This window comes from Drosophila busckii, chromosome X (genome assembly GCF_011750605.1).
Source record: "Drosophila busckii strain San Diego stock center, stock number 13000-0081.31 chromosome X, ASM1175060v1, whole genome shotgun sequence".
Taxonomy (NCBI): domain Eukaryota; kingdom Metazoa; phylum Arthropoda; class Insecta; order Diptera; family Drosophilidae; genus Drosophila; species Drosophila busckii.
This window is the reverse complement of record NC_046608.1, coordinates 165862-193543: the sequence shown is the minus strand read 5'-3', so window position 1 is coordinate 193543 and position 27682 is coordinate 165862. Positions and strand designations below refer to the sequence as shown.

Here is a 27682-nt window from a genome sequence, read left to right as displayed (position 1 = left end):
CAAATTGTTATAAGATTACAAAGTCAGCTGTTGTTTGTTTTATTCTTGTGAACATATTGGCGGCAATTTCTTGCAAGCTTTGTGCACTTATAACTTATATACATTTACGCTATAATTCATTGAAAATGTTGGAAATTGGATGCCAGGGTATGTAGAATGTCTAGATCTAAATATTTGTTGATAAGATTTACTTAATTAAATTTTGGTCCGATGTAGTGTGTTGTCCATATGCAGGTAAAATTTAGCCAAAATGCGCGTCTTCTATAAAATAACAAAATTAATTTTGAATTCATTGGAATCATATGAAATGTATGTTAAATTGAATGTCATAATGTATATTAAATTATGATAATAACATATTTATATATAATATATAGCAGGTAAGCTATGTTGCATACAGTATATGACTTATTTTTAAAAATTTTTTTTACTGCTGTATAAATAAATAGATGTTTTTTAAATACAACAAATACACATAAACTTTCTGCAGGAGTAATTAAAAAATACTGCAAGGGAAGGTGTGTGCGAATAAGTCAAATTTTTTACCAAGCACTATTCATTCAACAAATATAACATATATCAAGCTTAAGCTCTAAAACTTCATTATCGAAAATATGCCGGCAATTGGGCCCTTGGCCCTTTGGGCCCCCATATTCATAATGCACATTTTTGATAAGTAAGATTTTTTTGCAGTAATATCTAAAAAATTTTTCTACAAATTTTTTAATATTATATAATTATATCATATTAACAAAGACAAACATAAAGCAAGGACTCTGCGTACATTCTAAGAATATGCACGCATCAAATTTGTGCGTATTGCATATTTTTAGATATCTTGAATCATATTCGTTTAAAATTGAGAAAGAAATTCGGAAGAGTTGGTGAAAATTCAAATTTTATTTAATCTAATGCGGATATAGAAGTAACTCTCTGAAATCTTGGTGCTCATACAGTCAGTCAGCCACACAGGCAGACATGGTTTATCTTGCTCCACAAGAGTACACACACTCTCCTGCTCCCTGTTACATACTTTTGTACAACTTCAAAGTGTATAATAAGGGTTGCTATCATTTGATAAATAAAGTCTCTGAGTGGCATGCGGTATGGTCAGTGGGGCAAAAAGATTGCTGGTATAATTGCGTTGCAGCTGCAGCTTCAGCTGGGGCATCAGCTTTATGCCCATTTCTATCTTCATCTGCAACTGTTGGCTGCAGCATCGCTGCCGATTAAGCATTACCACTGAGCCGCACTAATCCAGCATTTAAGACTTTTCCATCATTTTATTTTATATTTCGTGCACCCGAATTTTCATATAAAAAATGCTCGACTCGACTGCTGTTGTTGATTTTGAGCGTATTTCTTATCAGGCAGCCTTATATATATTTTATTTCTTAAAACATTTATTTTTAACTATTTTGTATATAGACGACTCGTTTTTAATCTTGCCACATGCAGCATGACAGCGACAGACAGTAACAATAAATACAAGTGTACAGAGTGTCCAAGGCAATGGCAAATATTGGTTTCGATTTCAGAACTTAAACTTTTCAGCTTTTTTAGCCACATGACCCCACTGTGTCTGGCCATTTATTTGGCTTCAGCTTATGCATAGCTAGCAGAGGTGGAGCGGAGCACTGGGAATAGGCTAAGGCAATTCAAAACACTGCCTTGCTGACAGGGGAGAGAGCAAACATAAAAATTACTCGAGTCAAAATTTAAAATAAACGAGCAACAAAAATGAATATTCAAAATTGAATTGTCAGAGCTAAGTTTCTGTGTGTGTGTGTGTGAGTGTGAGTGTGTCTCTTTTTTCAACGAAAATATGACAAAGGAAATCACCGTGGGTGGCTGAAAAAGGGCAACAATAGGCAAATAGGTTGTGGCTGGGCTCCCTCGACATTGTGTATGCGGTATGTGGCGCTTGGTATGTGGCGAACATACATACACACATATTATATGTGTGACATCAAATGGAAATGTTAAAAACATGTTGTTGCCGAAAGATGCCAAATGCAGTGCCATTTTGTACATATTTTTAATTATGCGCCCCGATTGTAATGCTTGCCACAATATGCTGCCTAGGCTACACAATGAGGGCAAGTCTTGTCACGAATGACGGCCACAAAACTCTGTCAATCAAGCAGCAATAGCAGCCTTTTGTGGCATGACAAAAACACAACTGACATGTGACTGCTCTATTCACATGCACATCACTGTACTATAAACATATTTGTCTATGCATGGCAGGCTGGGCAGCAGCATCTAAAATGTAATAAAGCCTCGGGATAAGATCAAACAACAGCCACATGTAAGTACATATGTATATACAAGCATACATATATGTGTACAGCAATTCAAGCTTAGAGACCTCACTTCTCAGTACTTTTCCCACCTTCCTCACCTTCCCCACCTAAGCACGCTTCATGTGCTCAATTTGTCGATTACAATCTCTACTCTGCGGGCCGTCAGCCTGTGCTGTCCTGTCCGTGCTTAGCAATCAGCAGTACTAATTTAATTAACACAACCACAGCAACAGCTAGAGTAACAACGGCAGCAGCAGCAGCAGCAGCACCAGATACGGCTACAAAATCAACAAGAACAACAACAAATGTCCCTAACAATCATTTATGGGCCAGGCACTAAAACAGGTTTCTATTACGCTTACGTTTACCTCACGTTAAGCGCAAGCAACAACTAATTTAAGCAGCCTGCATGCAACAACAAAAAATAACTGCTCCTATCTGCCTGTGAATCATCATAAAGTTAACAAGCTCAAGCTTACGACAAGGCGCCAGCCTTGGAGCAGCTGTAAAGCAGAAAGCTGTAAGCAAAAGCTGTTAGGAACGAGTACCCACCCTGTATTGTTGACAGTGCTCTTGCAGCGATCAATGTTGCGCTCTAGCTGTGCGTTAGCGAAATTGAGTTCGAGTTTTCACACTAATTTACTCAAATTGAATTAATAATGCATAGCTTTTGCTGCTGCTGCAGTCATGTTAATAATATTAAGCAATTCATTGGTTATTTGCAGTTATGCGAAATATTCGCCTGACAATTTTGTTTTTTTTTTTTGCTTTTGTTGTCTCACTGTCTGCTTGCTGTGCTGGAAAATGTGCGCAATTTTACGCATAGTTTTAATATTGCAAGAGCTCTTAAACACATACTAACTGCACCTACACCCAACCACACCTACAGCCATGAAAGTGTGTGCATGTGTGTGTGTGTGTGTGTGTGTGTGTGTGTGTGTATGCACTAGTTTGTGGCTTGCATTCGGCATGTCGGATTATCGAAATTCCAATATTCATTTAGATACTTTGCACTTCATTGCCGACTGCTCGCGTAATACAGAGCGCATTAAGGGCTAAAAGGCTTTGCTGGCAGGTGTGCGTGTGTGTGCGCGAGTGTGTGTGTGTCTGTACGAGTAGAATAGACAATGCTCAAAGCCTATGGCTTGCAACTTGCAGTGCACGCCGAGCTGTCGTAGCCACAGTCTCATTCATCCGGTGCTGGCAAAAGTAATTTACATACAGAGTCACAGTTGGCAAATGACTTGGCAATTTTCGATCCATGCAAATGTGTGTGTCTGTGTGTGTGTGTGTGTGTGCGCGCTAGGAAGAGGATTAAAGGGTTTCGTGAGCGGAGAGGTGTACGTATGTGTGTGTGCGCTAGTCATCTACCATGCAAACCGCAGGCAAAGCCAAAATCGTGAAGTGCAACAGCGCAATTAATAACAGGCAAACGGCAAGTGAGAGCTGCCACAGCAGCAGCAGCTACAGAAGCATCATCATCAACATCAGCAGCTATTCCCAGCATCGTAAACCCAGCCCAAGCAAAACTGTACACAGACCCACGAGCGTGAGGGAGAGGAAAACCAAAAACTTATAGCTTCCCATCCGCCCCCACAAAGCTCCGCTCCACCAAACGAACCCAATCGTGCGCTTTTGTCGTATTTGCATGCAAATGGGCTATGGGTTAGTTTTTTACGGCATACACTGTGCCGTAAAAGTAAAATTCGTATCCGTTAGGCAGGTCGAGCTCCCATTTTATGAGCGAGACACGAGCAAGGCGCGTGCAAGTGAGAAAGCATCAGCGGTTGCAAGCCTTTGTGGCTGCAGCGATATAGAAATAAATGCCATTTATAAAAGCAAATATAAACTAAAATAATGAAATCGCTGCCCTCTGTTACTAACGAGTATTATTATTGGGCTTGAGCATAAATCTTCGGCATTACATGCTCTTGTCCGCCAGAGATATTTTTAAGTAAACATAGGTTTCAGTGCAACAACAACCATAGAAATAGCTACATTGGCCAATTGTCATTTCAGATAAAATATTCAACTAACTTAGCCGTCCCACTTACCCGGAAACGCTCAACATTTGCTGGTATTTTCAACACATTAGCAAGGCTATAAATACTATTTGCCAATTCTAGTGGCAAACAGTGCTAATAATATAATAAAAGCGCATTCAAAGAAAATACGATATGCAAAGAAAAAAAGAATCAAGAAGCGACTTCGCATTTCAATACCAATGACAGGCACTTAAAAAATACTCAAAGATAATATGCGCTCATACATACAAATTCTTAATAAAATCCCCAAATCCCCCGAATTGTTTCACAATAATTGACTTCTCGGCACAAATCAATCATATTTAATATATACATATATACATAACATATATCATGAATTGATATACAAACATTGCTGAATATATCAATTTAACGGTAATTTAAAGGTGTTATCATTAAATTGTCAATTAGGTTAAATAGTCGGTAGCTCGCCTTAAAGTCGCCTCAGTGTGTAAAGCACTTTTGGGCCTTAGTGTTACCGGAGTTTTCAGAGAGAAGTTTTAGATGCTATTTAGTTACAACATGATACTGTATTTTGCAAACAAACCAGGGCTTTGACTGGCCGCGGGCTTTGGCGAGGGTATCAGATACATGTTGAGGTGTTTTTCGCGCGATCCGGAATCCGGAGAGTCTATTTTTTCTTGATTACCACATTGTTCTTGCCGTCGTGCAATTGGTTGCGCTTTTCCATCTCAATTCAACTTCGGCTGTTGCCACTGATTCTGTGGGAATCATTTTAATTAATTATTCTAACAGTCTTGAAATTGCATTATTGAAATATGAACTAAAAGCCGGCAAAGTGGAAAGCAAAGTGTTTTTAACTCAGAGTTATGAAAAATATTTTTTTCGTACAAAATGTGAAGAAATTCAAAGAACTCAGTGCATTCTAATATTGTATAAATTTCAATTTATTTTGGTGTTTCGAAGGCGCATATAGTATTGCCATAAATCATGATATGTTAGGCATAGTCGTACAGCTGCCTTTCCGATAAATAGTCGTAATAATTAAAAATATTCTAAATAATAACTATTTTTATATTATATATATGCATTGCATAATATTTGAAAAGTGCCCAGTTAGCTGTCATTTGGCCCCACATAGTAATGTGTATAAATAAGTAGAGTAAGTATGGGGCGTATGATTAATATTTAAATGTATGTGTATATAGCAAATGCTGCATGTGTTTGCTTAGCCACTACATATGAGTATGCATGCAAACGTGCTAGCGAAGCAGAAAAAAGATATAAAAACAGAAATTGAAATGAAACAAGAGACTTAAGTAATAACCGGCGTTATTAACAGCAATGTGGCTGTCACTGTCTTGTTTTTTTGAGTGCCTCACATTTTATTGCCTACATTTCTATGCATATATATACATAAATATGTGTTTGAGTGTAGTAGTAATGCTGCCTACAAGAAAACCCTTTTTTCAAACATGAGCCAATAATTTGACAAAAAACACAGTCCCATGTTTTTGAGCTTAGCCCACTTTGCTGATGGTCAACTTGAGTTTGAGCACTCGTTACAAAGCACTCGTTACATATGTATGTAGCTAGTTGTCTGCACAGACAAAAAAACCGCAACAACAATTGATTCTTGCCTGCTTACAAACTATAATTGCAGGCGTTGCTGGAGCCAAATGCAAATGCAAATGGTCAACGAGCGCATATGTGAGCAACTGTAACGAAATATGCAATCAGTTCACAGTTTGGAGGGAGAGACATTTAGGGACAGCTACTTCTTTTGAGAAAATTGCATACTACACTACAGAGAACGCACGAAAAATTACAAAATTGTAAATGAAAATTGTGCATTAATTGGGGGCAAACATACGATTACATTTCAGAAATATGTAGAGCTCTATGCACTGGTTTTTCTTTCGAGCTGAAAACGCCAAGTTCTACTTTAGACTCTTTAGACACTTTAGACTTGTAAAAGCACAATTATTTTTTTATATTTTTAAAGTCGCAAATATTTACATACATACATATATCAGCAATTTGTAAGGCTCTGTTTTGGCGTACACCACAGCATGACGCAGACACACCCCAATGGTGTTCCTTTGCTGTGGTGCACGCCAATTGCCAACGCAATTCCAATGGCCACCAGCCAAAAGAGAGAAAGAGGCGAAGAGAGAGAGAGAGGGGCATAGGTTCGAAAGCCAAGATGCTCTGCTCGCAATTGGGAAATTTGCTTAAATGCACAACAACTGAAGCGAGCGCTGCAGCAAATGGCAGCCCAACATATGGCTGGCCAAAGTGCATTTGCCATGTCCATTGGGAGCAAGCAATGCGCCGCATTAATCATACGCACCGCTGTCCGGCTGCTGTTGCTACAGCAACACCCAACAAGCAAATGTCAGTCATACAACTGAAGCTGCACACACATACATATTGCTCTATGATGGTGTGTGCTGGTGTGTGTTGGTGGATGGATGGTATAAAAAAGTGCATAAAAGTGAACTTTACAAGTTCAGTAAGTAAAGAATTATATGAAGTAGTGCTTTTGGCGTTAGTGAAGTTAACGCCAGCAAGTGCTTTTTACCCTTCCCCCCTCTCTCTTTCTTTCTCTCTCTCTCTCTCTCTCTCTCTCTCTCTCTATCTCTCTCTCTCTCTCTCTCTGTCTCTAGCTGCCTTGTCGTCTGGCAGCGCTTTTAGTTATGCAAGAGACTCGTTGGTTGCAATGCCCAAAAAAAATAATAAAAAACAAAGAATACAATGCGAACGAAAAGCGAGGCAAAGCATAAGCAGCATGAATAAGAGAAAAAGTAGCGCAACACACAATAAATGTATATGTAAATAAACTCATAGCTTAAGTTGTGTGCATGTCAGTGTGTGTGTATGTGTTACAAGAAATGGAGTGTGTAAATAAAATTGCATGCATTTAGAATTGCCGCTAAATTAAAACCAAATAAAGTGCTTGTGGCCATTAAGCGCCCAAAGCAAAGCCGGAAGCCAACTCGCCTAACCCGCAGCTCAAGTATATTCCAACTAAATTGATCTGCAGCCGCGCAAAGCTTTCAGCGAACTTCAAGCTGAATTCCAGCTCTTAGTAGTTTCAACTATTAGTTGGCAACTACAATTAAAATTTCATATTGAGTTCCTAAAGCGATTATACGGTAAATAAAAATATTAATAGCTTAGTATTCTACGTAGAGAACATTTTTTACTACAACATTTTCAGCATAATAAACTTATTTCTTTTAGTCCCAAATGTTTGTAATGTTTAAAATAAAATTAAAATTATCTTTGCGCTCAGAAAATTGGGTTTCAAAGTCGGACTTTGGAATTTATAATTTGTACATTTTTGAAATTTAGTAAAGTTATTATACACTTTGACATATTTGGGGCTAAGGTCTTAGACAAGCTACAAGCTTAGATAAGCTTAGATAAGCTTGTAGCTTGTTGTGTTTTAGAGCATTTAATATATTAGAAAAACTATGAAAAAAATACGTAAAAAAACAAGTGGACAGCGGCTTTCGCTGTAGCATCAGCAACGACGCCAACGACTGCGTCAGCGGACCCCGTTGTCTATATTGAAAATTGGAATGTGAATAATTCCTAAGTAATTGATATGAACGTTCTGAAATTTTCGGCATCTGTCAAAAACATGACAAAGCGTGTGTGGTTTATTTAAGATTTTTAAATATTTTGTAATTGCTTAATATTGTGGGTGTAATCTTTTTTTCGATTTGAGGGGGAGGGAAAAAAAAAAAGAAAACAATAAAAAAAGCGATATATTCTGGGTATAGGAGCACCGAAATACCAAGTTTGGTTGCTCTAGCTCTTATAGTTGCTGAGAAACACGCACTCATACAGACAGGCGGACATGGCTATATCGACTCAGTTTGTCTTGCTGATCAAGAATACGCCACGCCTCCTTCTCCCTGTTACAAACATTTGCGCAACTTCATAATACCATTTTCCATTTTTTACAAAAATGTCAAAGTGTATACAAATATATATACCAAATAAATAATAAATAGTTGATTAGATCTAGATTCTCATACAGACAGATATGGCTATATCCACTCGTAATTTTTTTAAGTGGACTCTGTGGGGGTCTGACCTGATGCCTGTTACGCACAAGTCTAATTTGGTTAACTAATAAGAGCCTTTGTACATTTTTGATGTACCGTCATGTATGTACAAAAAACAAAAACATTAAAATGCATTGATTAAAACTTTGAAATACTTTACAGCAACCCAAGCTCATTTGAAGCTATTACTTTTTTATTGAACAAAATATGTGTTTATGCCATTTCCGTATAACAATAAAAGGTGTTTATTGCTTCGGTTGCTAGGACACAGATTGACCCATTTGCAACAGTAGTGGCAGCTTAATTTTCAAGTTCAGTGGCGCCGTGGGCTGAGACTGGATCAGGATGCTTGCTGCATGTTGCTAGTGACAAAAAGGGGATCAGGGACAGAGCCGTTGGCAATGCAGCATCAAACACACACCTCAGGTTGTTAGTTCAAAATGAAGTGGAGTGTGGACATTTGCTGAGGCGCGATGAGTGTGTCTGTGTGTGTGTGTGTGTGTTTTTTTTTTTTTTTTTTTATACAGGGACGTTGACGCACCGCGGTACGTACAAGTGGCCCCTGCGAAACCAGGACAATGCCTGTTTTATTCCTCGTTCTACTACCCCCCCGGAACAACCGTAACAACCGTTAAGTAATACTTCAGGGGGGAGTACAGCCTTTATCGGCTCGCCTCTGTTCTGCTATGAAGCTCATACCTTCTCAGCTCCTTCATGACTTTGTTTGCCATATTATCGACTGCCTTCCACAGTTCGGCACTGGCAAGCATATGGGATATGAGGTTCTCTAGTGTAAGCGGCTCACCAGTCTTTGCTTCAACCTCGTCTCTGTGTCCTCTGAATCTTGGGCAGGCAAAGATGACATGCTCTGCGTCTTCTGTGCATCCTAGGCCGCATGGCCGAATCGAAACAGGTATGCCCTGAAACACCCATGGCCGCTTAGGAACTGGGTCAGGTAGAAATTCATCTCACCGTGCTTCCTATTCACCCAAGCTTCCAAACTCGGGATAAGCCTCCACGTCCATCTTCCCTTCTCCGAAGCGTCCCATCTTTCTTGCCACTCGGTCAGGGATAGCTGTTTATTTCTTTCCCTGTCGACGTTCCCGGCTCGCGAGAGTTCTCTTGCGTGCAGATCAAAGGGCAACACCCCCGCTAGTACTTCCGCTGAATCTTCCGAAACCGTTCGGAATGCACTCAAAATCCTCAGTCGTGTACACTGCCCGGATGTCCCTGGTGTACGTCTTACTGGCAGCGGCGTTTGCCCAAATGGGCGCCGCGTACGTCGTAATCGATCATACGATGCCACAAAGGAGCCTTTGCCTCATCTGTTTTGGCCCTCTTGTATTTGGCATAATACGGGCTAGTGCCGAGCATGCCTACCGACGCTTTCGCTGCAACGTGTTTAAGATGTTCTTTAAAAGAAAGCCGGTGGTCTAGGATTACCCCTAGATATCGCAGGTGTGGATGTGAGTTTATACTTGTGCTTCCGACTATGATTGACGCTCTTTCTACAACCTTTCTCGAGCTTAAAAGCACGGCCTCAGTTTTTTGTTCTGCCAAGCTTAGTCCAGCCCTGGCTAGCCACGCGCGCGCTTGTTCTATTGCTCTGTTGGTTATTCGCTCGAGTTGCGGAATGTGCTTTGCGACAGCGACGATCGCAACATCATCTGCAAATCCAATCATCCTTACTCCAGCTGGCAGTTCTAGTCGCAGAATCCCCTCATACATTAGGTTCCACAGAGTCGGTCCAAGGACCGATCCCTGTGGAACTCCTCCTGTGACCTCGTAGAGTTTCTGGCCCTTGCTCGTGTTGTAGCACAGAGTACGATCGCTTAGATAATTCTCTATGATTCTGATCAGATATTGGTCAACTCCTTTTTTTCCCAGGCAACGTATTATCTCCGCCCACCTGGCCGAGTTAAATGCGTTTTTCACGTCCAGCGTAACTACCATGCAGTAGTTTTTTGTTCCCCAAAGCCAGCGTTTGCCTTCAATAGCCCCCGCTGCCAAGTCTACGACTTCCTTGACAGACTTCCTTCCTACGACTTCCTTGCCTCGTTGAACGGGCTTTCCTAAAGCCGAACTGCGATTCGGAGAGGCCACCGGCGGCATCTATTGCACTGTCCAGTCGCGAGCAGATTATCCTTTCGAAGGCTTTCCCCGCGGTGTCCAGAAGACAAATCGGACGGTAGCTTGAAGGGTCGTCTTGCTCTTTATTCCCCTTTGGGATCAGCACCAGGTTTTGTTTCTTCCAGCTTTTTGGGAACACCCCCTCCAGGAAGCATTCACTGAATAATGCAGCAGTAGCCCAACTTCTTCGTTGATATTTTGAAGGCTTTCCCCCCGGGGTCCATGTTGGCCTGATCTCAGAGTTCCAGGAAAAGCCTCTTTTTCTTGTGCTTAATCAGATTTTTCAGGACACGTATTTTTTCAATAAATAAGTTGTGTTGTTGATAGGCGTACGGGCTGGCAGTTTGGTTCCTTTGGGCGGCTTTAGACGCTCTCTGGTAAGATCGCCTTGCTCTAAAGCAATCTCTTTGGGCCTCGGCAATGTCTTGACCCCACCAGTATACGGGTTGACGACTGGACCCTTTCCCCGTCGTTTTCATCGACGCGTCACAGGCCTGGTTTATTATCTCCATTAGATGTGTTGCCATGTCCGAAGCGTTGCCATATAGCTCTATACCTCGAAGCATATATGCAAACACGTCCTTGTCGAGTGTATCCGCTCTATACCTCCTCGGAGAGGTAGGTACTGGGCCTATGGGGTGTCTGTGAACCTCCGTTATAATGGCCAGGTGATCACTATGAGTGTATGCCTTGCTGACGCTCCATGATGTTCTCGGGACTAGTGCGCTACTTATGTAAGTGAGGTCCACTATGGAACCCGCGGCTCCTTTGCTGAATGTGTTTTCCCCACCTCTGTTGAGAAGGACAATGTCTAATGCTGCGAATGCGTCGAGAACAATTCGCCCCCTTGCATTTGTGCTGGAACTGCCCCAGTCGGTCGCCCATGCGTTGAAGTCACCAGCGATTAGACATGGGGTTTTGTCCCGTGCATCCTGCACTAGTGCGTCTATAGTCCTCCATCGTAAGCGATGGGGCTAAGTAGCAGCTATATACATATATTCCGTCTACTCGGACACGCACAAAGCCTTTTTGGGCCATGGTCTCCGTAGGTGGGGTTGCTCGTCGACCACAGCTCCACACCGCCGCCTTGCGCAGCAGGTCCCCTGCCCACGTATTCGACGGTTTAATACGGTATGGCTCACTAAGTATAGCTACTTCAGCCCGCTCTTCTATTATCCTCTGTGTAAGGAGGTCTTGTGCTGCTTCGCAGTGATTCAAGTTTAGCTGGCAAAACCTTGTCATTTTCTCTTGGTCAAGCTCAGCGCTTTTTTCAGGAATGGGCACCTAGCACTGTTAGCCGGGTGATCCACTACCGCCTCTCCTTTCCTGACACAGAGTATGCACCTTGCGTTCTTCGTACATACTTTGGCTTGGTGACCGATGCCCCCGCAGTGGAAGCACGTTTGTTTGCAGTCGTTGTCTGCCGTGCATCTGTGTGTGTGTGTGTGTGTGTGTGTGTGTGTGTGTTTGATGTGTGTGTGTGTGTGTGTGTGTGTGTGTGTGTGTGTGTGTGTGTAGGGGTGCAGCACTTAATAACGCGCTTGAATGTCTGAATGGCAGCCTCTAAACAACTTCCGCACTTGAATAGCACCTACAAGAATGCATAAGGCATAAGTGTGTGCGTGTGTTCCTGTGTAAAGGCATGTGAGGCGGCGCTTAAAAGGCAACTTAAAACAATATTCTGAGTCACAAAAAAAAATGAAAATAAAAAGTAAAGCAAGAAAATGCGAAAGATGAAGGGATGGGGAAAATCTGTCCTCACACAAAAGCAATAACAAAAGCCAAGAGTTGCATGCATAATAAACTTGTCGCTAGCCTAGCGCACTGCTTACAAATTTGTCAGAAACCGAGAGACAGATAGAGAGAGAAAAAGCGATATTTCTGTAGAGTGGGAGCTAGAGAGTTGCGAGAGCAGCGCTGGGCACTTGAAGACAAAAGCAACGTCAACGCATTTTCAAGTGCCTTTGCCATTATGCACTACATGCTTTCTATCTGCGTGTGTGTGTGTGTGTGTGTGTATTTTAAGCTGGCTTCTGCTAAGCTTATTAACATTGTTGTGGTTTTTTGTTGCTGATGACAAGCCTCACCCCCGTCTCCACCCCATCTTGATGGGACTGCAACTTTGTACCTGCCACACATGTACACATACAAATACATATGTACTTACCAACGCTGAACATCCGCTTATCAGGGCACAACTGTCCCTGCGGGCTTTCAAATTATTAGTAGGCCCAGTTTAACAGCGCTCTAGCTCGCTCTCTATCAGTCAGTCAGTCAGTCAGTCTGTATGTCACGTTTAATAAAAGCAGCGCGGCCTGCTACACAGTCAGACAAGTTGTTGGGGCAACACGCCGATTTGAGGGAAAAACAAATCTCTGTTCAGTATGCTCTTTGCATAAGCAACCAACTCGCAAACGTCCTTCGCACACAGACAAACCGAGAGACAGGCGGATAAACATACGTGTATGTACATATGTGTGTGTGCCTATATGACTTGCAACACTTGCAACACTCAGCTCGTTAGTGGCACATTCATGTCAAACGTTAAGAGGCTAAAAGCAGGTGCACCATTACTATAGATAACTCTCTCGCTCTTTCTCACACTCGTGCGGAGCAACTTGTAGTAGTTTAGTCTGTCTGTCTGTTTACTAAGGCGTTTAATAAGTTGCTTGAACTTTTTGTGTGTCTGTCTGTCAACATCTCTCTGCTTTCCAGCACAGAACAAAATGCTTAAGCTTAAAGCCGCTTTAGCTTGCATTTTTGCATTTGCATCTGGCCAGCTTAGATCAAAATTCAATTAGCCCCAAGAAGAAAGACAAAGAGCTCATTGCTGCCATGTGATAAAATTAAATATTTGGCTTTAGCTGGCAAAAGTCAAGCGTCGAGAGATAGAAAATAATACGCTGCGGTGTAGCATCGGGCAGGAGCAGAGGTCGCGGCTGGGGTACGTGACAAAGTGATTTTGTTGAATTGAAGGCTGTTAGCGATAAGCGAACACGCAAAGTCTCAGCCCCAATCTCTCTTCGGGTGCATGCAAACAGGTGCAAAGCAGTCAAACCAAAAGTTTGGCATGTAAAGCGGAGCAAAGCAAAAACTTTTACTGTCTCTGATACGCAGGAATCGCTGACAGTGTGTTGAGTGCAAGTTTTTGGCGTGCGGATGTCGCCCCAAATATACATGTGTGTGTGTGTGAGCAGCAATTAAAGAAACAATTTGATAATTTAGGTTCCCTCGTTAATATTAATTTGGCTACCAGTTTCCGGCATCTGCATTATAATTGCTCACACACACACACGCACATACAACTCACGTGCGGAATCATATAAAAATTTTGAGCTGCGACAGCACTAACGAGTTGCCATCATACACAACAACAACACGCACCAATTCTCAAACGGAAACTGCTGAAATGATGCGGATGTTCCTCTGACGGATGTGTCGGAACTTCGGAAGTGTCTGATACTCTCTCTCTCTCTCTCTCTCTCTCTCTCTGTCTGTTTCTCTAAGGAGCGAAATTAATGACGGGCTCCACTAGAAGCGATTGCTACGCCCACGCGCTTGCCCTCAACGAATAATTTCAATGCGATATGCAAATTCATTTTTAAATGGCGTCGCCACAGCCAAAAGCGCAATTATTATGCATATCTAAAATGAAATCAGCTGTAGCCAACGCTTGCAGAGCCTTCGCCGTCTCCGTCTCCGTCCACGTCCACGTCAAAGCGGGTAAACGCAGCAGCTTTTAACCGAAAGCCGCATCCAACCGTACAAAGCAACGGGCAGCGGTTGTAAGTGGGAGGGCCAGAGCTCGCCGACTGTGCTGTGTAGCGTAACTATTTAGCGCTTGTGTCTTTTTGTTGTTGGTGCTATTGCCATTGCTATTTGGCTCTGCTCTGTGTGTTGCGGTGTAATTTATGTGCGCCTTGTGGCTGTCGGTTACGTTCTGTGACAATGGCTAGAGCGTAACGCCGAAAACGCCAAATGCCAAAATGCCAGACAGCCAGCCAGCCAGTCAGTCAGCCAGAGAGTCGGCACAGTGGGACTCAAATGACTTGTTGTTGTTGCTCAACTACAAATGCTAATTTTGAATTCCCCCACGCGTTGGTAACTCTAGTTTATTAACTTCATTGCCCTCCAGCTGCACAGCAACGGGACACTTGTAAATATTTAATTGCTGCAGGGAAATCGAATGTTTTCAAGGAATCATTTCACAACTACGGACAAAACATTGCACGTATTTAAATATATTGAGCAACAATTTAAATTTAAATACTAAGATTAATATATGTATACATATGTACATATATAAATTGACGAATGCCCACTGTGCGCTTTTGGTGTCGACTTGATAAGCGTATTTGGTATAATTGACATTGACTGTGGTTACTCAGAGCCACGGCTGACAGGCGCTGATAATCCAAGTTGGCCCAGGCGCACACTTGCAGCAGTCAACAGACTACCACGAACAAACAGAGAGTGAAAGAGAGCGCGAGAGAGCGATAGAGAGAGAGAGAGAGAGATATTCGATTAATTTCTAACTTGGGGATGGGCTGCCCCATCTGAAAGCAATTACATTTTATTATATTTTTTTCTATTCTGCATTTATTGCAAGGCTAACTAATAGCTTTTGCATAATTTTTACATTAGAGCAACAAACAATTGCGAGCTTGTGGCTAACAACATGCTTAAGTTTGATAGCCTGCCTTGTAGCTGTGGCACAAAGCTAAGCTTCAATCAATGCAACAGCTGGCTGACCACACACACACACACACACACACAGTCAGACACAGCTGGACTAACAAATGGGTAATGATTTATCACAGACACAGAGCAGACACTCAAAATATGCCATAGGTAATCAAATTTATTGCGTTTATTACATATGCTGCATGATAATGCAACTGCCCCGACTGTCAAGTGGGCGCCACAATTTGTTGCTGGCATTTGTATATACCCACAATATAGATGTGTGCTTGTGGCCATGCATAATTGATGAGCCTTTTGGCCTGTGCGCATTGGGCTTAAATAAAATGCACAACAGCTGGCGCTGGGCATCAAGCAAGTTGTTCTTGTTGTTTTTGTGGTTTTTGTTGCTGTCGTTCAATTTAGTTTGGTCAGTAGCCACTCAGACGCTGCTCGGGCACTGCGCTCATTTAATTGCCCAATCAATTGCAATTTGGGCCATAAGTTGCTGGGATTTCTGCCTCGACAGTTGCTGTAATTCAATGCGGCGAATCTCTTGACTTCAGCTCCAACTTTGGGGTCTACATGGCGACTTTTTGGCAATAAGACAAATTTGATTTTGATTGGCAAAGTATTCTGCTCCCACTTGCAATGAAAGCTCAATTAATACATAAGTATGCCCAAAAATTCTATAAAATGCTCATTTTTCGCATTTGTGGGACGAAACTACCAATCACAACGCGCATTATCAGCTCGTAAATAACATGCAACAAAAAGTGGCTGCGTGCTTAGTGTGGCGCGTCTCTTCTAATGAGTGCCACTGCCTGTAGTTGTAGTGGTTATCAGGGGCTTCTGGTCAATTTGACATGCAGTCGTTAATGACTGGCACTTTAGTGGCTGTGGCTGTCATGGGGGCCAACAGCAGACGCGTCGGTCAATTGCCAATGACAACAAAAGGCTCACGTAGCCAACTTTAATGGGCGCCACATTTTCTGCACTTGCCATGCCTGCTAATGTGTGTGTGCCAGCAACAATAATGAGGACTCCACCGAAGGTCAGCAGTAAGAATCAAGTAAATCCAATCACATGTACATACATATGTATGCATGTGAATATAAACATGTAGCATATACGTACCACTATACTCTGCTTATAAGTGTGGAATTTTCTCACATAAAATAAATTACATCACGTAATTTGTTGCTTTTTGCACTTGGCCGCGCGCACATATTTTTATTATTATCTTAAACTAGAAGCATTTGCAAAATGTGACCACAATTTTGAGCTAATAGCCATGTAAGGATATTGTGCGCAGCAAGCATAGACTCCAGAATGGAAATACTTACTTATATGTATATAATGCAGTAAAAATACAAGGGTTAACCTTCAAAAGGCTCGAATCAGCCAAAGAACATAACTATGCAAGTCTCATAAAATTATATATCAGAATTATTCAAAATACTATATGCCATAATTCATAATTACGACAGGTTCTTCATGCATTTATAATTTTAAATAAACATTCTTAAGAATTTTTTTTAGAATAATAAATAATTTATTTATAAGCCAAGTCTCCACATTAGTGGAAACGTTAGCTTTTTTTCTGAGTTTTTCGTTAAATATTTCCGATAAATGTTATCAGTGTAATTCGATCTTTTGTGATTTACATGAAAGGGGAGGGGAAATAAAAATAAAATAATAGAGATTAGATTTGGGTATAGAGCACCTGCATACAACATTTGGTTGCTCTAGCTCTTATAGTCGCTGAGAACCAGGACAAACGCATAGACGGACATGGCTCAGTTTGTCTTGCTGCTCAAGCATATACATATATACTTTATGAAATCTGCAACTTCTCTCTGTTACATACATTTTCACAACTTCATGTAAAAACCATTTTTCAAATAATCGAATTATTTGCAGAAAATAGTCGTAATTTAGTTATATACAAATAATCCTTTTACCAATGATTTTGATTACTAATCAGTACTTAACAGCTAAAGGTCCAGCATATTTTTGAAGAGCTCTCCAGTATCTATTTTGATTGCTCTGCTTGCCAAACTGAATGCAACGAGTCTACAATAAGCTCAATATGCAACTGTTGAAACATAAGCTTTTGTAGCTTATAGCAATGGGCACCCGCAACTTCAGGTTTCCACCAATATGTAAATGTTGTACCTCTTGACATACAACAAGTTACCAGCCATTAAAAATCTGTCAATATAGCATGTATGTGTGTATCTGCCAAAGTTGAAAATTAGCATATCTTTAAGTAGTTGATGCATAGTTGGTGGTTGATAACATTTCGGCTAAACGAGCTTGTTTCAAAATAACAAACTTTTTGCTACATCGATATGCTGAATTTGTTTTTTTTTTTTTCGCTGCTCATTATTTAGTAATCCACCTTAGTATTTGGCAGTGTTGCAAGTTAAAGGGGGCACACGATACTAAGTGTTGTCGGCTGCATGCAACACAAATGCCAAACACCGACCAAATTTACTTGACCAAAATGTCAAGGCCAATAAATTTGCGCCAGCTAGCTGAATTAGTTTGGGTGACGAAACATGTTTATTATTTAAACTCATTCAAAGCTCGTATGAAGTATTCCGATCGAATACACTGGATTTCCATGGCTCACTGCTGTTTCTCATCAGTTTGCGGCTCGCCAAAGGACAGGCGTGACAACAAAGTATCCACTCTTATGTTATGCTGAACTTCGTTTTTTTTTTTCAACCGAGACGGAATACTGTGGTCTACACAGCTCCTCATTGGGATAAGATTGCTGTGGATGTGGCTCCTGTTTCCATTTCTATAATGAAATGTCATCTGAACTAAATTGACGTGCACGCAGCTGTGAGCAGAAATATATCACATGAATTAATACATTACTGTCAACAAGTTTGGCCAGATGAAATTAACTTACGCCACATTCTGCTGCATCATGTTGGGCAGTAAATTCTATGAAACAAATTGATATAAGAGATGTAAACAGCCAACAACTGTAACAACTGTGCACATTTTTAAGCACGAACTCTGAAATTTGTTCGCAGCAAACTCACCATGCACTGTAAGGCAGCACCGTGGGAGCTGTATATACATATAAAAGGAAATTAATGCACTGCAAATTGAATTGAGTTTAGTTTTTATTACCGTATTACGATTACCGCGTTGTCCATTCATTCTACGTATTTATTGATAGTGAAAGTTGCCTTTCAATTACAATTTAGGTGCATGAGCTTGCAAACAATTCACTTGCCGCATGTAATCGATAAGCTTCGACATCGGTATTTCTGCTCAATCCTACATTGCTGCTTGGCGCCAGAAGTACTCGCAACTTTTCGATAATTATCAATAAGCGCATACGCTCATATAACTAATGTCTCAACTATAGCATTACATCTTCAGATTATTAAATTTCCCGCGCCATCAATTTAGACTGTATCTACATATGTACGTATAGTAGTTATAAATTAGTGTAGCTCGCAGTTATTTAATATAAAGCTTATTATAAATGAAACAGAGCACAACAACACACAGCCCTGTGCATGTGCTTCGTTGATCTAACTTATAGTTGATTCCTACTGGGAGTGTTGCGAAAAGGCAGCCCTTAAGCTGCTTGGTTTTCAGTTCAGTCTGCGGGTCATGAACAGGTAGCCGGCAATTACCAATGAAAAAAGCTGTCGCATAACAAGACAAACAAAAACAAAAGTAAAAGCAAGCACTAAACCTCGTAAGCTATAGGAATAGAAAGACGCAGATACTAAGAGACTGTATGCAACAGCAGCTGCTGTGGCTGCCAGCTTTGGTTTCGTGGCTGGCTTAAATAGGATTGGGATTGACGGTGGGTGCTTGGGAGTTGAAGCAGCTCGCAGTTTGTTGCCAACGTCAAACCAAAACCAAAAGCCACTTATTGGCAGTACGAATTTAATTGGCAACAGCTACTATTTGCCCCAAGCGCAGCCCAGGCAACAGCACCAGCATTCATTAGGTTGCGTTAATGTCATTTAAACTGCTCTGCTAGCATCTTTCTACTGAAGCGTTTTCATTCAAATTCTATATAAAAACAAGAGCGCATTAAAGAGCATCGCAGAAAACACACGCACACACTCAGGTCACATTTTTGTCTTTTCTAGTCCCCTTTTTGATCTAAATAAACATAATTGCGCTAGAATTCTGAACATAAATGTTACTGTATCCTCGAGATAGATATTTCATATATTTATATAGTCCGTTTTATTTTATTTTTTTTTCAATCAAAAGATTTATTCCAAATGTGGCTTAAGACGATCGCTTTAAAGCGATGTGCTCCAATGCTTCCAGCCTGTTACTTTCAATTGCACAACTTCATGATAACCTTTCCATATTTTATAAGAAATATCGAAATGTATAAATACAATATATACCTTACAACACATGTAATTATTTTATATTTGCTTACAGCCTGCCTAGGTGGACCGCATGAAAAGCGCTTGTTGCATGCGCTACTGGACAATTATAATAGCTTGGAGCGACCTGTGGTTAATGAATCCGATCCATTGCAACTGAGCTTTGGCCTAACACTTATGCAAATCATTGATGTGGTGAGTACATTAATGTCCCTTTTTTTATTATAAATAATACTTTTGTCCGGAGACTGTTCTAAAAGACTCTTTTTCGAGTCGTATATTGAATCGCTTGTGAGTCTTTTTAAATTCGCAATTTTACAATTCTACTGCGAATGCGATACAACAACAAGATATTCAGAACTCTTCCTTGATACAAAATCTGCAAAGCAAAGATTACGGCAACTTGTTGTTATTTAGTTTGTTTGCCATACCAGCAAATGATGCGTATGTTGCTCTAATTTTTGGCTGTGTGTTAATGCTGAAATTGCTGAGGCACGTTGATGAGTGCTCGGTGAAGCCAAAAGGAACTTAATGCGCCTGGGAGGCCTAAAAGCGCAAAACGTCGCCTGCCGCTAGCGAACTCAAATTGTTGTGATGAGTGCACATTATGGCCATTAGGCAGAAGTGACAGCGCGAACGGCTTATGGCCAACAGTTTGAGTTTAGGCGTTGCTTTTCACACTACTTGACAGTAAATGGAAAACAAATCGTTTGGGGAGTACCTGCCGCTGATGAGTTCCATGAACTCTTAAAAGGCGTTGGGTTGCACAGCCCATCTTGCCGCTTCGGCCGCCATATTTATTTATATTGTACATATATGTACATACATGCATATATACTAAATACATACATATGTATATACATAGTTTCTGTGCGAAAAGTTTATATAACCACAACAGTGAAATGCAAACTGTGACGAAGCGGCCGTAATTGGATAGTACGGAAATGAGGTAGCAGGAAGCGGACTGCCCCTATTGTAGCTGATAAAGTGCGCCTCGAAGTGCGCTAATTAAAAGTGGCATTGCCCACAAGCAGCCCACATTTCTCGCTTCTCCCACCCGGCGCTGGGTTTGCAAACAGTTTTTGATTGCAAGGCGCGACTGGCACCCTGTGTACAATGCCTGGGGCATGTGGAAGGTACAGGCCCGGCGTGATTTGAATGAAGCGCGTGCAACTTGGCATGAAATGGCATGCGGGCGTTGCAGGCTGCAGCTGACACAAGTAAACTGAACCACAGCGAAGTGTATACACATGTACTTGCCAATACGTTGCGAGCAGACACTAATGAGCACAGACTTCAGCCTAGTAGGTTTTCTATAATAAGAGAGAAACTTAAAGTTGTTGAGTGTCTGAGCGGCATGCATTTGCTATTTTATGTCAAATGTCGATTCCAATGTGACCATGTCTGTTGACGTTGATGAATGTCCAATACTTGTTTGTTTGATCGATAACACTTCGCTTGCGATAGCAATATCGCAATGCACTTAATTGCGCAAATTTCTACCACCAATAGATTGTTGAGCTTGTAAATAAAACTCTGCTTAGCACCACCCACAAGTCTGCAATTTAATTTGAGCAAAGTTTAAATTTATATATTTATCAGTTGTGTGATATAATGAGCACAATTTAGTGGGAGCAGGAAATGAGTTCTCGGACCACTGCAACTTTTGCTCGCTAATGAAGATCTAATGACCGCAGCTGAGCACTTAGCTGTAGTTGTGGCGTTGACTGCTAATTAAGTCTATTCGCTCTCTCTCTCGCTCAGTCTAGTTGAATACAAAAACTAAATGCCTAGGCTAGCTGAATGTTTTGGGAAGCTACTGAGAATCCAATTGTTTGAGTGACGACTCTTTTTGGCAAAGTGTGTCTTTTGTTAATAAAAGCATTTCATTGTTTGACAATTTGCAGACATTGGGGAAACAACTCCATTCCCTCTCATTATCTGTCGCGCTCTTGCAGTGCTTCAATTGCTAGTAAATTACAAACATAAATCACTTGATAAGTGACGCCTGCAATAAGAATACCCCAGTCCACAAGAGGCTTGCAACGCCAGCGTCAGGCTGGCCGTAAGTATACGGAAGCTTATCAGCTAAGCAGCAATGAGGTCAGCAGCACAGGCAGAAAAAACAACAGCGGCTGGTAACATACATACATACTTACTTAAGAACGTACACACATACATTTTTGTGAGTTGCATTCGCACATAAATTTCTTTAGAATTGTCAATGGCAGCAGCTAGCAACGCCTTAAGCCCTCACCATTAGCCCACAGATCGCTCTCGACTTTGTGTTCGTGGATGGGAGTCTACATACATAGTTGTCTTTGTGGCAACCGCTGGGTCTCGCACCTCGCCATTTTCGCAGCACTTTTGTTGCACTTTGCACTTGGCACTTAATGGATGCAGCAATCTAAACTAAAGAACCACAAAAAAAGAGTGTGATGAAGAAAGAGAAAACGTGGGAGAGTGCATACATTGAGTGCATACGCTGCGTATGAGTGATTTTTATAGCTCAGAAGTATGCATCAACAATATTTGTCACGCTTGAACTGACTTTATTGTCTTTCTCGCCCACTCTCTCTATCTATCTCTCTCTGTCTATGCGTGTGTAAGCGTGTGAGTGTACGTGGTAAGCGCCGATTGTTTAATGACATCATTTCAGCAAATTATTGCACTCAAAACTCATCATCATTATGCCTGCCACATAAGCGCCTCGTTGCTGCCACAACATATAGTCCATCAGCATCCAATACGGTTCAGCTCTCTCTCTCTCTCTCTCTCTCTCTCTCTTACTCTCCCATTCTCTCAATTGCATTTTAAAGACATTTCCTATTTCCTATGCTTTATATTTGCGCACGTGTCTCTTTTCACAATTTCTGGGCTAAAAAGCAGCTGCTTGGCACAGCTTTGCTGGACTTATTGCAGCAATTCCAGCAGCAGGCAATATCATTTTTTAAATGTGGAAAGACACAAGAATCTTAAATTTGCTGCAGCGTGCCCGCCTACTTAACTCAAGAGTATGAATTCCTTAGCCGACTTTAGTGCACTGAGCTTAGATTCTATTTAATTTCAGCTTTTTTTAATTGGTAAGTAAGAACATGTAACCATCTTAAATACTTACAAAAGTCTATTAAAAGCAAAAACACATCGCTTCGCATAATCCCAATTAGCAAACTTTGCATTCTACTTGCACTTCGACGGTTAAAAACGACTAATGCGGCTTATATTATGCTTATGGCTATCATTGTCAAGGGCATTTAAAGTCTGTGCATGAACATATAAAAAGCCTGCACGTGTGTCTTCCTGTCTGAATTGACTACCCATTGGGATGCTTAGCGCTGAACAGATTTGTTTATTTTTATGGTGCTGCATGTACAGACATACATATGTAGTACATATACATATATGTATGTACATGTCTACATATCTGAGTCGGTGTGTCTGTTTGCTTCGCCACGTGTTATGGCAGAACAGCGTAGGCTGAGATTTAAGGCCTGCTTTGAATTTTGTAGTCAGCTCAACTTAGTCATGCTGCGAATGCGTCTGCGGTATATTGAAAATTTGTTGTATCTCAGCGGTGCTCTTGCCGTGTATCATATCCGCCACACGCTTGCAGGTGAGGTCGAGGAGCTCCTTGATGTCCAAATAGTTGGCGGCCAGCATTAACTCGAAGAGCACACACTGCTCGACATCCAGAAATTGGCGTTCCCAGGAGCTGTCGCTCTCTGGCGGTACCTTGCCCGCGGCTACTGCCATATTGTGCTCAGACCATTGCAGAACTTTGCCCAAGGTGCGTGCATTAATGTTGCTTAGCGGCACAATGTCACCGTCATAATCATCATCATCATCATCATCATTATCATCGCCATCACCACCGGACTGCAGCTCTGAGCTTTCCAGCAGCTTGGCAATGGTCTGGGAGCATTTTGCAACCTCCACGTCAGTGTCGAAGATTTTGCCGTCTGACGTTTGCAATTTAATGCGTGGCATTCTGCTTTATTTTACTACTGTTTTATTGTTTTTCTTTTGTCTTGCATATATAAGTAAATGTATTTTTTGAATTTAGAATATCCCAACATATGGAAGGAGTGCAGCCGTTCAACAGTTCAAGGCCTGCTACGAATTTTCATTGCCAGCTCTCACAAATTCAGCATCTTTCAGCACATTTTCATGCCCATCACGTCGCACACCTCATGGCTGCTGTTAAATCTCTCTAATGCCAATTGATACCCGCAACAGCCGCAAAGGCACGCGGCACAAGACAACGGGCGTCCTTAAGCTGTCATGTGCTCCTGTATAGACTCTGTTTACTTTAACTTGTGGCTGTTTTTTATGCGCTTTCAATGATGCGTTAAACAGCAACCAAACAAAAACGTTCTTCAAGATGCAGAGGGAGAAAAAGGGCAAGCAAGGGCAAGTCTTTTTGCAATTTGCGAAATGTGAAATGTGAAATGCGAGCACTGCTCGTTCACTATCGATACTCACGATACGATCTATCGATTCCATACACTGTTGATTTCACAATCGATAGTCAACGAACAGCCTTGTTCAAGACTTGCTCATCGTAATATAATAATTGATTGATTCATGAAATACATTGTTTTTCCTTTAACATATAAATTAATATTAATACTCTGAGAATTACGCTTTTCTAAATAATTCGTGAGTTGAATAATAGCTCTCATCATATTTTTGTTCTTTTATTATGAGGGTGATTGACTTGTTCAATACATATGTATGTGAATGATTCGATAAGACTCTACCGTGTTAGTGGGGAGTGTATGAGAGATCGTCAAACAACACAGAAATGCAATTAGCAAATGCTATTTACAATTTGGGAGCAAGAGAATGAAAACATACACTACAATTATTTGTTTGGCTTCAATGAATTTGTTGCCTTGCCGTCTATATAACAAGTATAGGCACCAACTGGCAGTTAATGCTTTGCACACACCTAATTGACAAATAACATTATGTGCAATTTTCTAACAAATGACCAGTCAAACAATAAGGTCAACTTAACTAGACACGCCTTCTGAATAAACTTCAGCACATACAACACTCTACTTGACAGCGCCTGCGGAGGCAAGGAGACGCAAGGAAGCCGCATCAACTGCTTGAGGTTAACGCAAAAGGTTGTGACAGTGCCTGCGTTGCGGATACATGTTTATCAAAGTGGCAGGTGGGGGATCGGGGGCTTGCTTTTCGTGTGTGTGTGGGTGTGTGTGTGTGTACGTGGTTTGCTGCTGGCCAACATGGCGTATGACAAACGTCGTAAACTGTGCAAAGTTGAGACTCTTAACTGTTGACACTTGCTGCTCTGACAAAATAGCAGCATTTATGTTTAGTCAAACTAATGTTTGTTCTTATGCAGCATGCACAAATGTGTAACTGTAATTGTGGGTGGTGAGCTGTAACGCTGTGTGCATAACTGTCTCTTGCCCATAAGGCGTGTAATTGTACTCTGTACGCATCATTATACACAGAACTATCACTTTGAGTGGCAATTTAAAATAATGTCGACGCACATAAGTGAGAGTTCGTGTGTGTGCTTAAAGTTAAAGTTAGCTTAACATTAATGGCCAGACATAATTCCTGTGCAACATTTTGGTCAATCAATTTGGCTGTTGTTGGCCTTATGAATTCACAATTACACAAAAGTTTCCCTGTTTATTTGCTGGCTCTCAGCTAACCACTTGAGCCGCACATACCTTCTGGTGACAGAATTATAACAATTAAATATGAATAAACCCACGTCGCAAATATGTTTCACCGAGTGTCAAAACACTTTGGCATATCAAATTACATATGGTCTAATGAATAAACAAGCAACATTAAGACAACATATACATATAAGCAGCACCGAAGGGCTGCCCCCAACCTCTTATAATTCAGCGCCATACATCATGTGAGCTGAGATTTGTGGCGGCCTTGCACTCTGGGAAATATGAACTCTATTTGAGGTCAAAATTAATAACTCAAAAACGAAGCAACATTTTCCCGTTGGGTGGTTTGCATTGGGCTTATGTAGCCGTAAAGTATTAGGTTTATGAAAATTGTCGGCGTGGCACCGTTCCTTTAGGTAAAAAAAACCAGTGGGCGTGGCAAGCCTTTAAATTACTAAAAATTGCATTTACAATGCTTTCATATTGTGATCAAGCGGTTGATTTCATCCATTAAAGCTTTTCTTTACATTTCTAACTCTGTCTCAGGTATGATAGCTGTGAATAAATTAAAAAAAAAGCCCTTATTTGTGTGTTTCTGAGAAGCCTCATTCTATTTGCCAATTTCAATTTCCAATTTGAGGTTATGTCCTAAAAACTTAAATTTCATGCAAAGTGGTTAAAAGTGGCTTTTCTAACTATATCCGCATAAAAGAAAATTTAAAAATCTGCAAAACAGAATATATTTTATGCACTCCTATGGACTAATTTTGAATCTCTATTGAAAAGTGTGACATAATGAAATCTTCTTTTTTTTTTACCTACACATTTCACATTATTTTGGGGACATTAAGAGTGAAATTCACAAACACTTAATACAAGCCCCACTTCTTCGAACGCATTTTAAAAATTTATTGAAATTTTTGGTACGCAACATAAACAATCAGCTTTCCCTTAATGAGTTCCAATTAAACAAATATAATATTTCTGACTTTCGAAAAAATGGGTTTTCGCCTCAAAAAGTAGTCAAATATTCTATAGTGCATTGGCTGACCACATTAAAAGCTGCAAAACAGCAAATGCGTATGTCTCTCCGCCACAAGCTCTCACTCGCACTTTTAAGCATTTGTTGTCTTGCTCTAGCTTATGCAAAGCAAGCACTCTTAAGTATGCTATACTTGTGACATAAATAACGTCTGCTTGATACGGAATACATATGTATACTCTATAAATTAAGATAAATATATTTTAATTATTTATTACTTTTTGTTATTAGTTGTTTTAGCTTTGCAATTTTATGTTGTTTCAAGCTCTCAGTCTTTTTGTTTATTTATAAAAGCTTGTAGCTGTTTTATTTGTTTCACTTATATGTGTGTGTGTGTGTGTCCCGGCGTGTGTATGCAACGCTTATTAACGGCACTTTTGTCCCACTTGTGCGCCAATTTCGTGTCCAATCTTTTCCGTGCTGTATTGTCATTAGCAGTGGCCAAAAAAAAAACAAGTATGAAAATTATCACGGACCGAGAGAGAGAAAGAGAAAGAAATTAAATGGTGAAATAAAAAAATAATGTTTATATGTTGAAATGTGCTTACGCTGTATAAAGTTAATAACATTAATTAATTGCCATGCCAGTTGCATTAACGCTCAAAAAGTCATTTGCTTATTTATGCCATTCTCATTCAATATAATTTCAACAATAAACTATTAAGCCGACATTTACAACACCAAAATAAAAAGAATGTTCATTTGTTATAATTCAACTTTTAAAATTCTTTTCGCACAAATGAAGCGCAAAAAAAAGGGCGATAAAATGCAGTGTGTGTGTTTGTATGCGCCTGCATTTGCATTAGTGTGTTTTTTTTAGCGCTCTAATTAATTGTTGCGTTGAATGCTCAAAAATTTGCAATTTGCCAGCGCTTTGACAATCACGTGCCATCTCTATTCCTTATGTCTCTTTCTCCCCCTGTCTCTCTCTTTCTCTGTCTCTCTCTCTCTTTACCTTTTAGTTTTGGATGTCAGTTGCTCATTTAAATTTAATTTGACGCTAAAAAAAAATGCGGGCCAGTTGTGTGTGTTTTTTTGTTTTTAATCGTCATGAGATCGTCATGGTTCGTACCAGAAGATTCACTGACTCCGCCACTGCCTACGTACTACAACCCCCATACTTTTCAATTTTTGCGCCAGATCGTCTGAGAATCCTATGAGCTTACATCCATCCGGTAGTCGTCGAACCCTCAGAATATCGTCATACATTATGTTCCACAGCAGAGGTCATAAGACTGATCCCTGTGGAACCAGCTCGTAATCCAGCAGATAACTCGATATGATACTAATGTTATGTATGCTTTTCTAATTGGTGTCAATATAATTTATTAAAACTTAACTAAATTTATAGTTATGTCCTTCCATAGACACTCGCCTCACATCGTCAACTA

The 27682-nt window shown here is 40.7% G+C and overlaps 2 protein-coding genes across 2 annotated transcripts in view; one reads left to right on the top strand and one right to left on the bottom strand.

The window, feature by feature from the left end:
* LOC117134931 (neuronal acetylcholine receptor subunit alpha-7) overlaps positions 1-27682 on the top strand; it is a 117684-nt gene that overhangs the window by 33688 nt on the left and 56314 nt on the right. The window contains exon 2 of the mRNA XM_033294461.1: positions 19642-19781. Coding sequence (XP_033150352.1) covers positions 19642-19781 — 140 coding nt within the window. The remainder of the gene's footprint in view (positions 1-19641; positions 19782-27682) is intronic.
* On the bottom strand, positions 22934-23688 carry LOC117134930 (S-phase kinase-associated protein 1-like). Its single transcript, XM_033294460.1, has one exon. The coding sequence runs from the start codon at positions 23571-23573 to the stop codon at positions 23106-23108; it is 468 nt and encodes a 155-aa protein (XP_033150351.1). The 5' UTR covers positions 23574-23688; the 3' UTR covers positions 22934-23105.

Bases quoted from the DNA above. Each gene is read 5' to 3' on its own strand.
- LOC117134930 (XM_033294460.1), bottom strand. From the start codon at position 23,573: ATGCCACGCATTAAATTGCAAACGTCAGACGGCAAAATCTTCGACACT.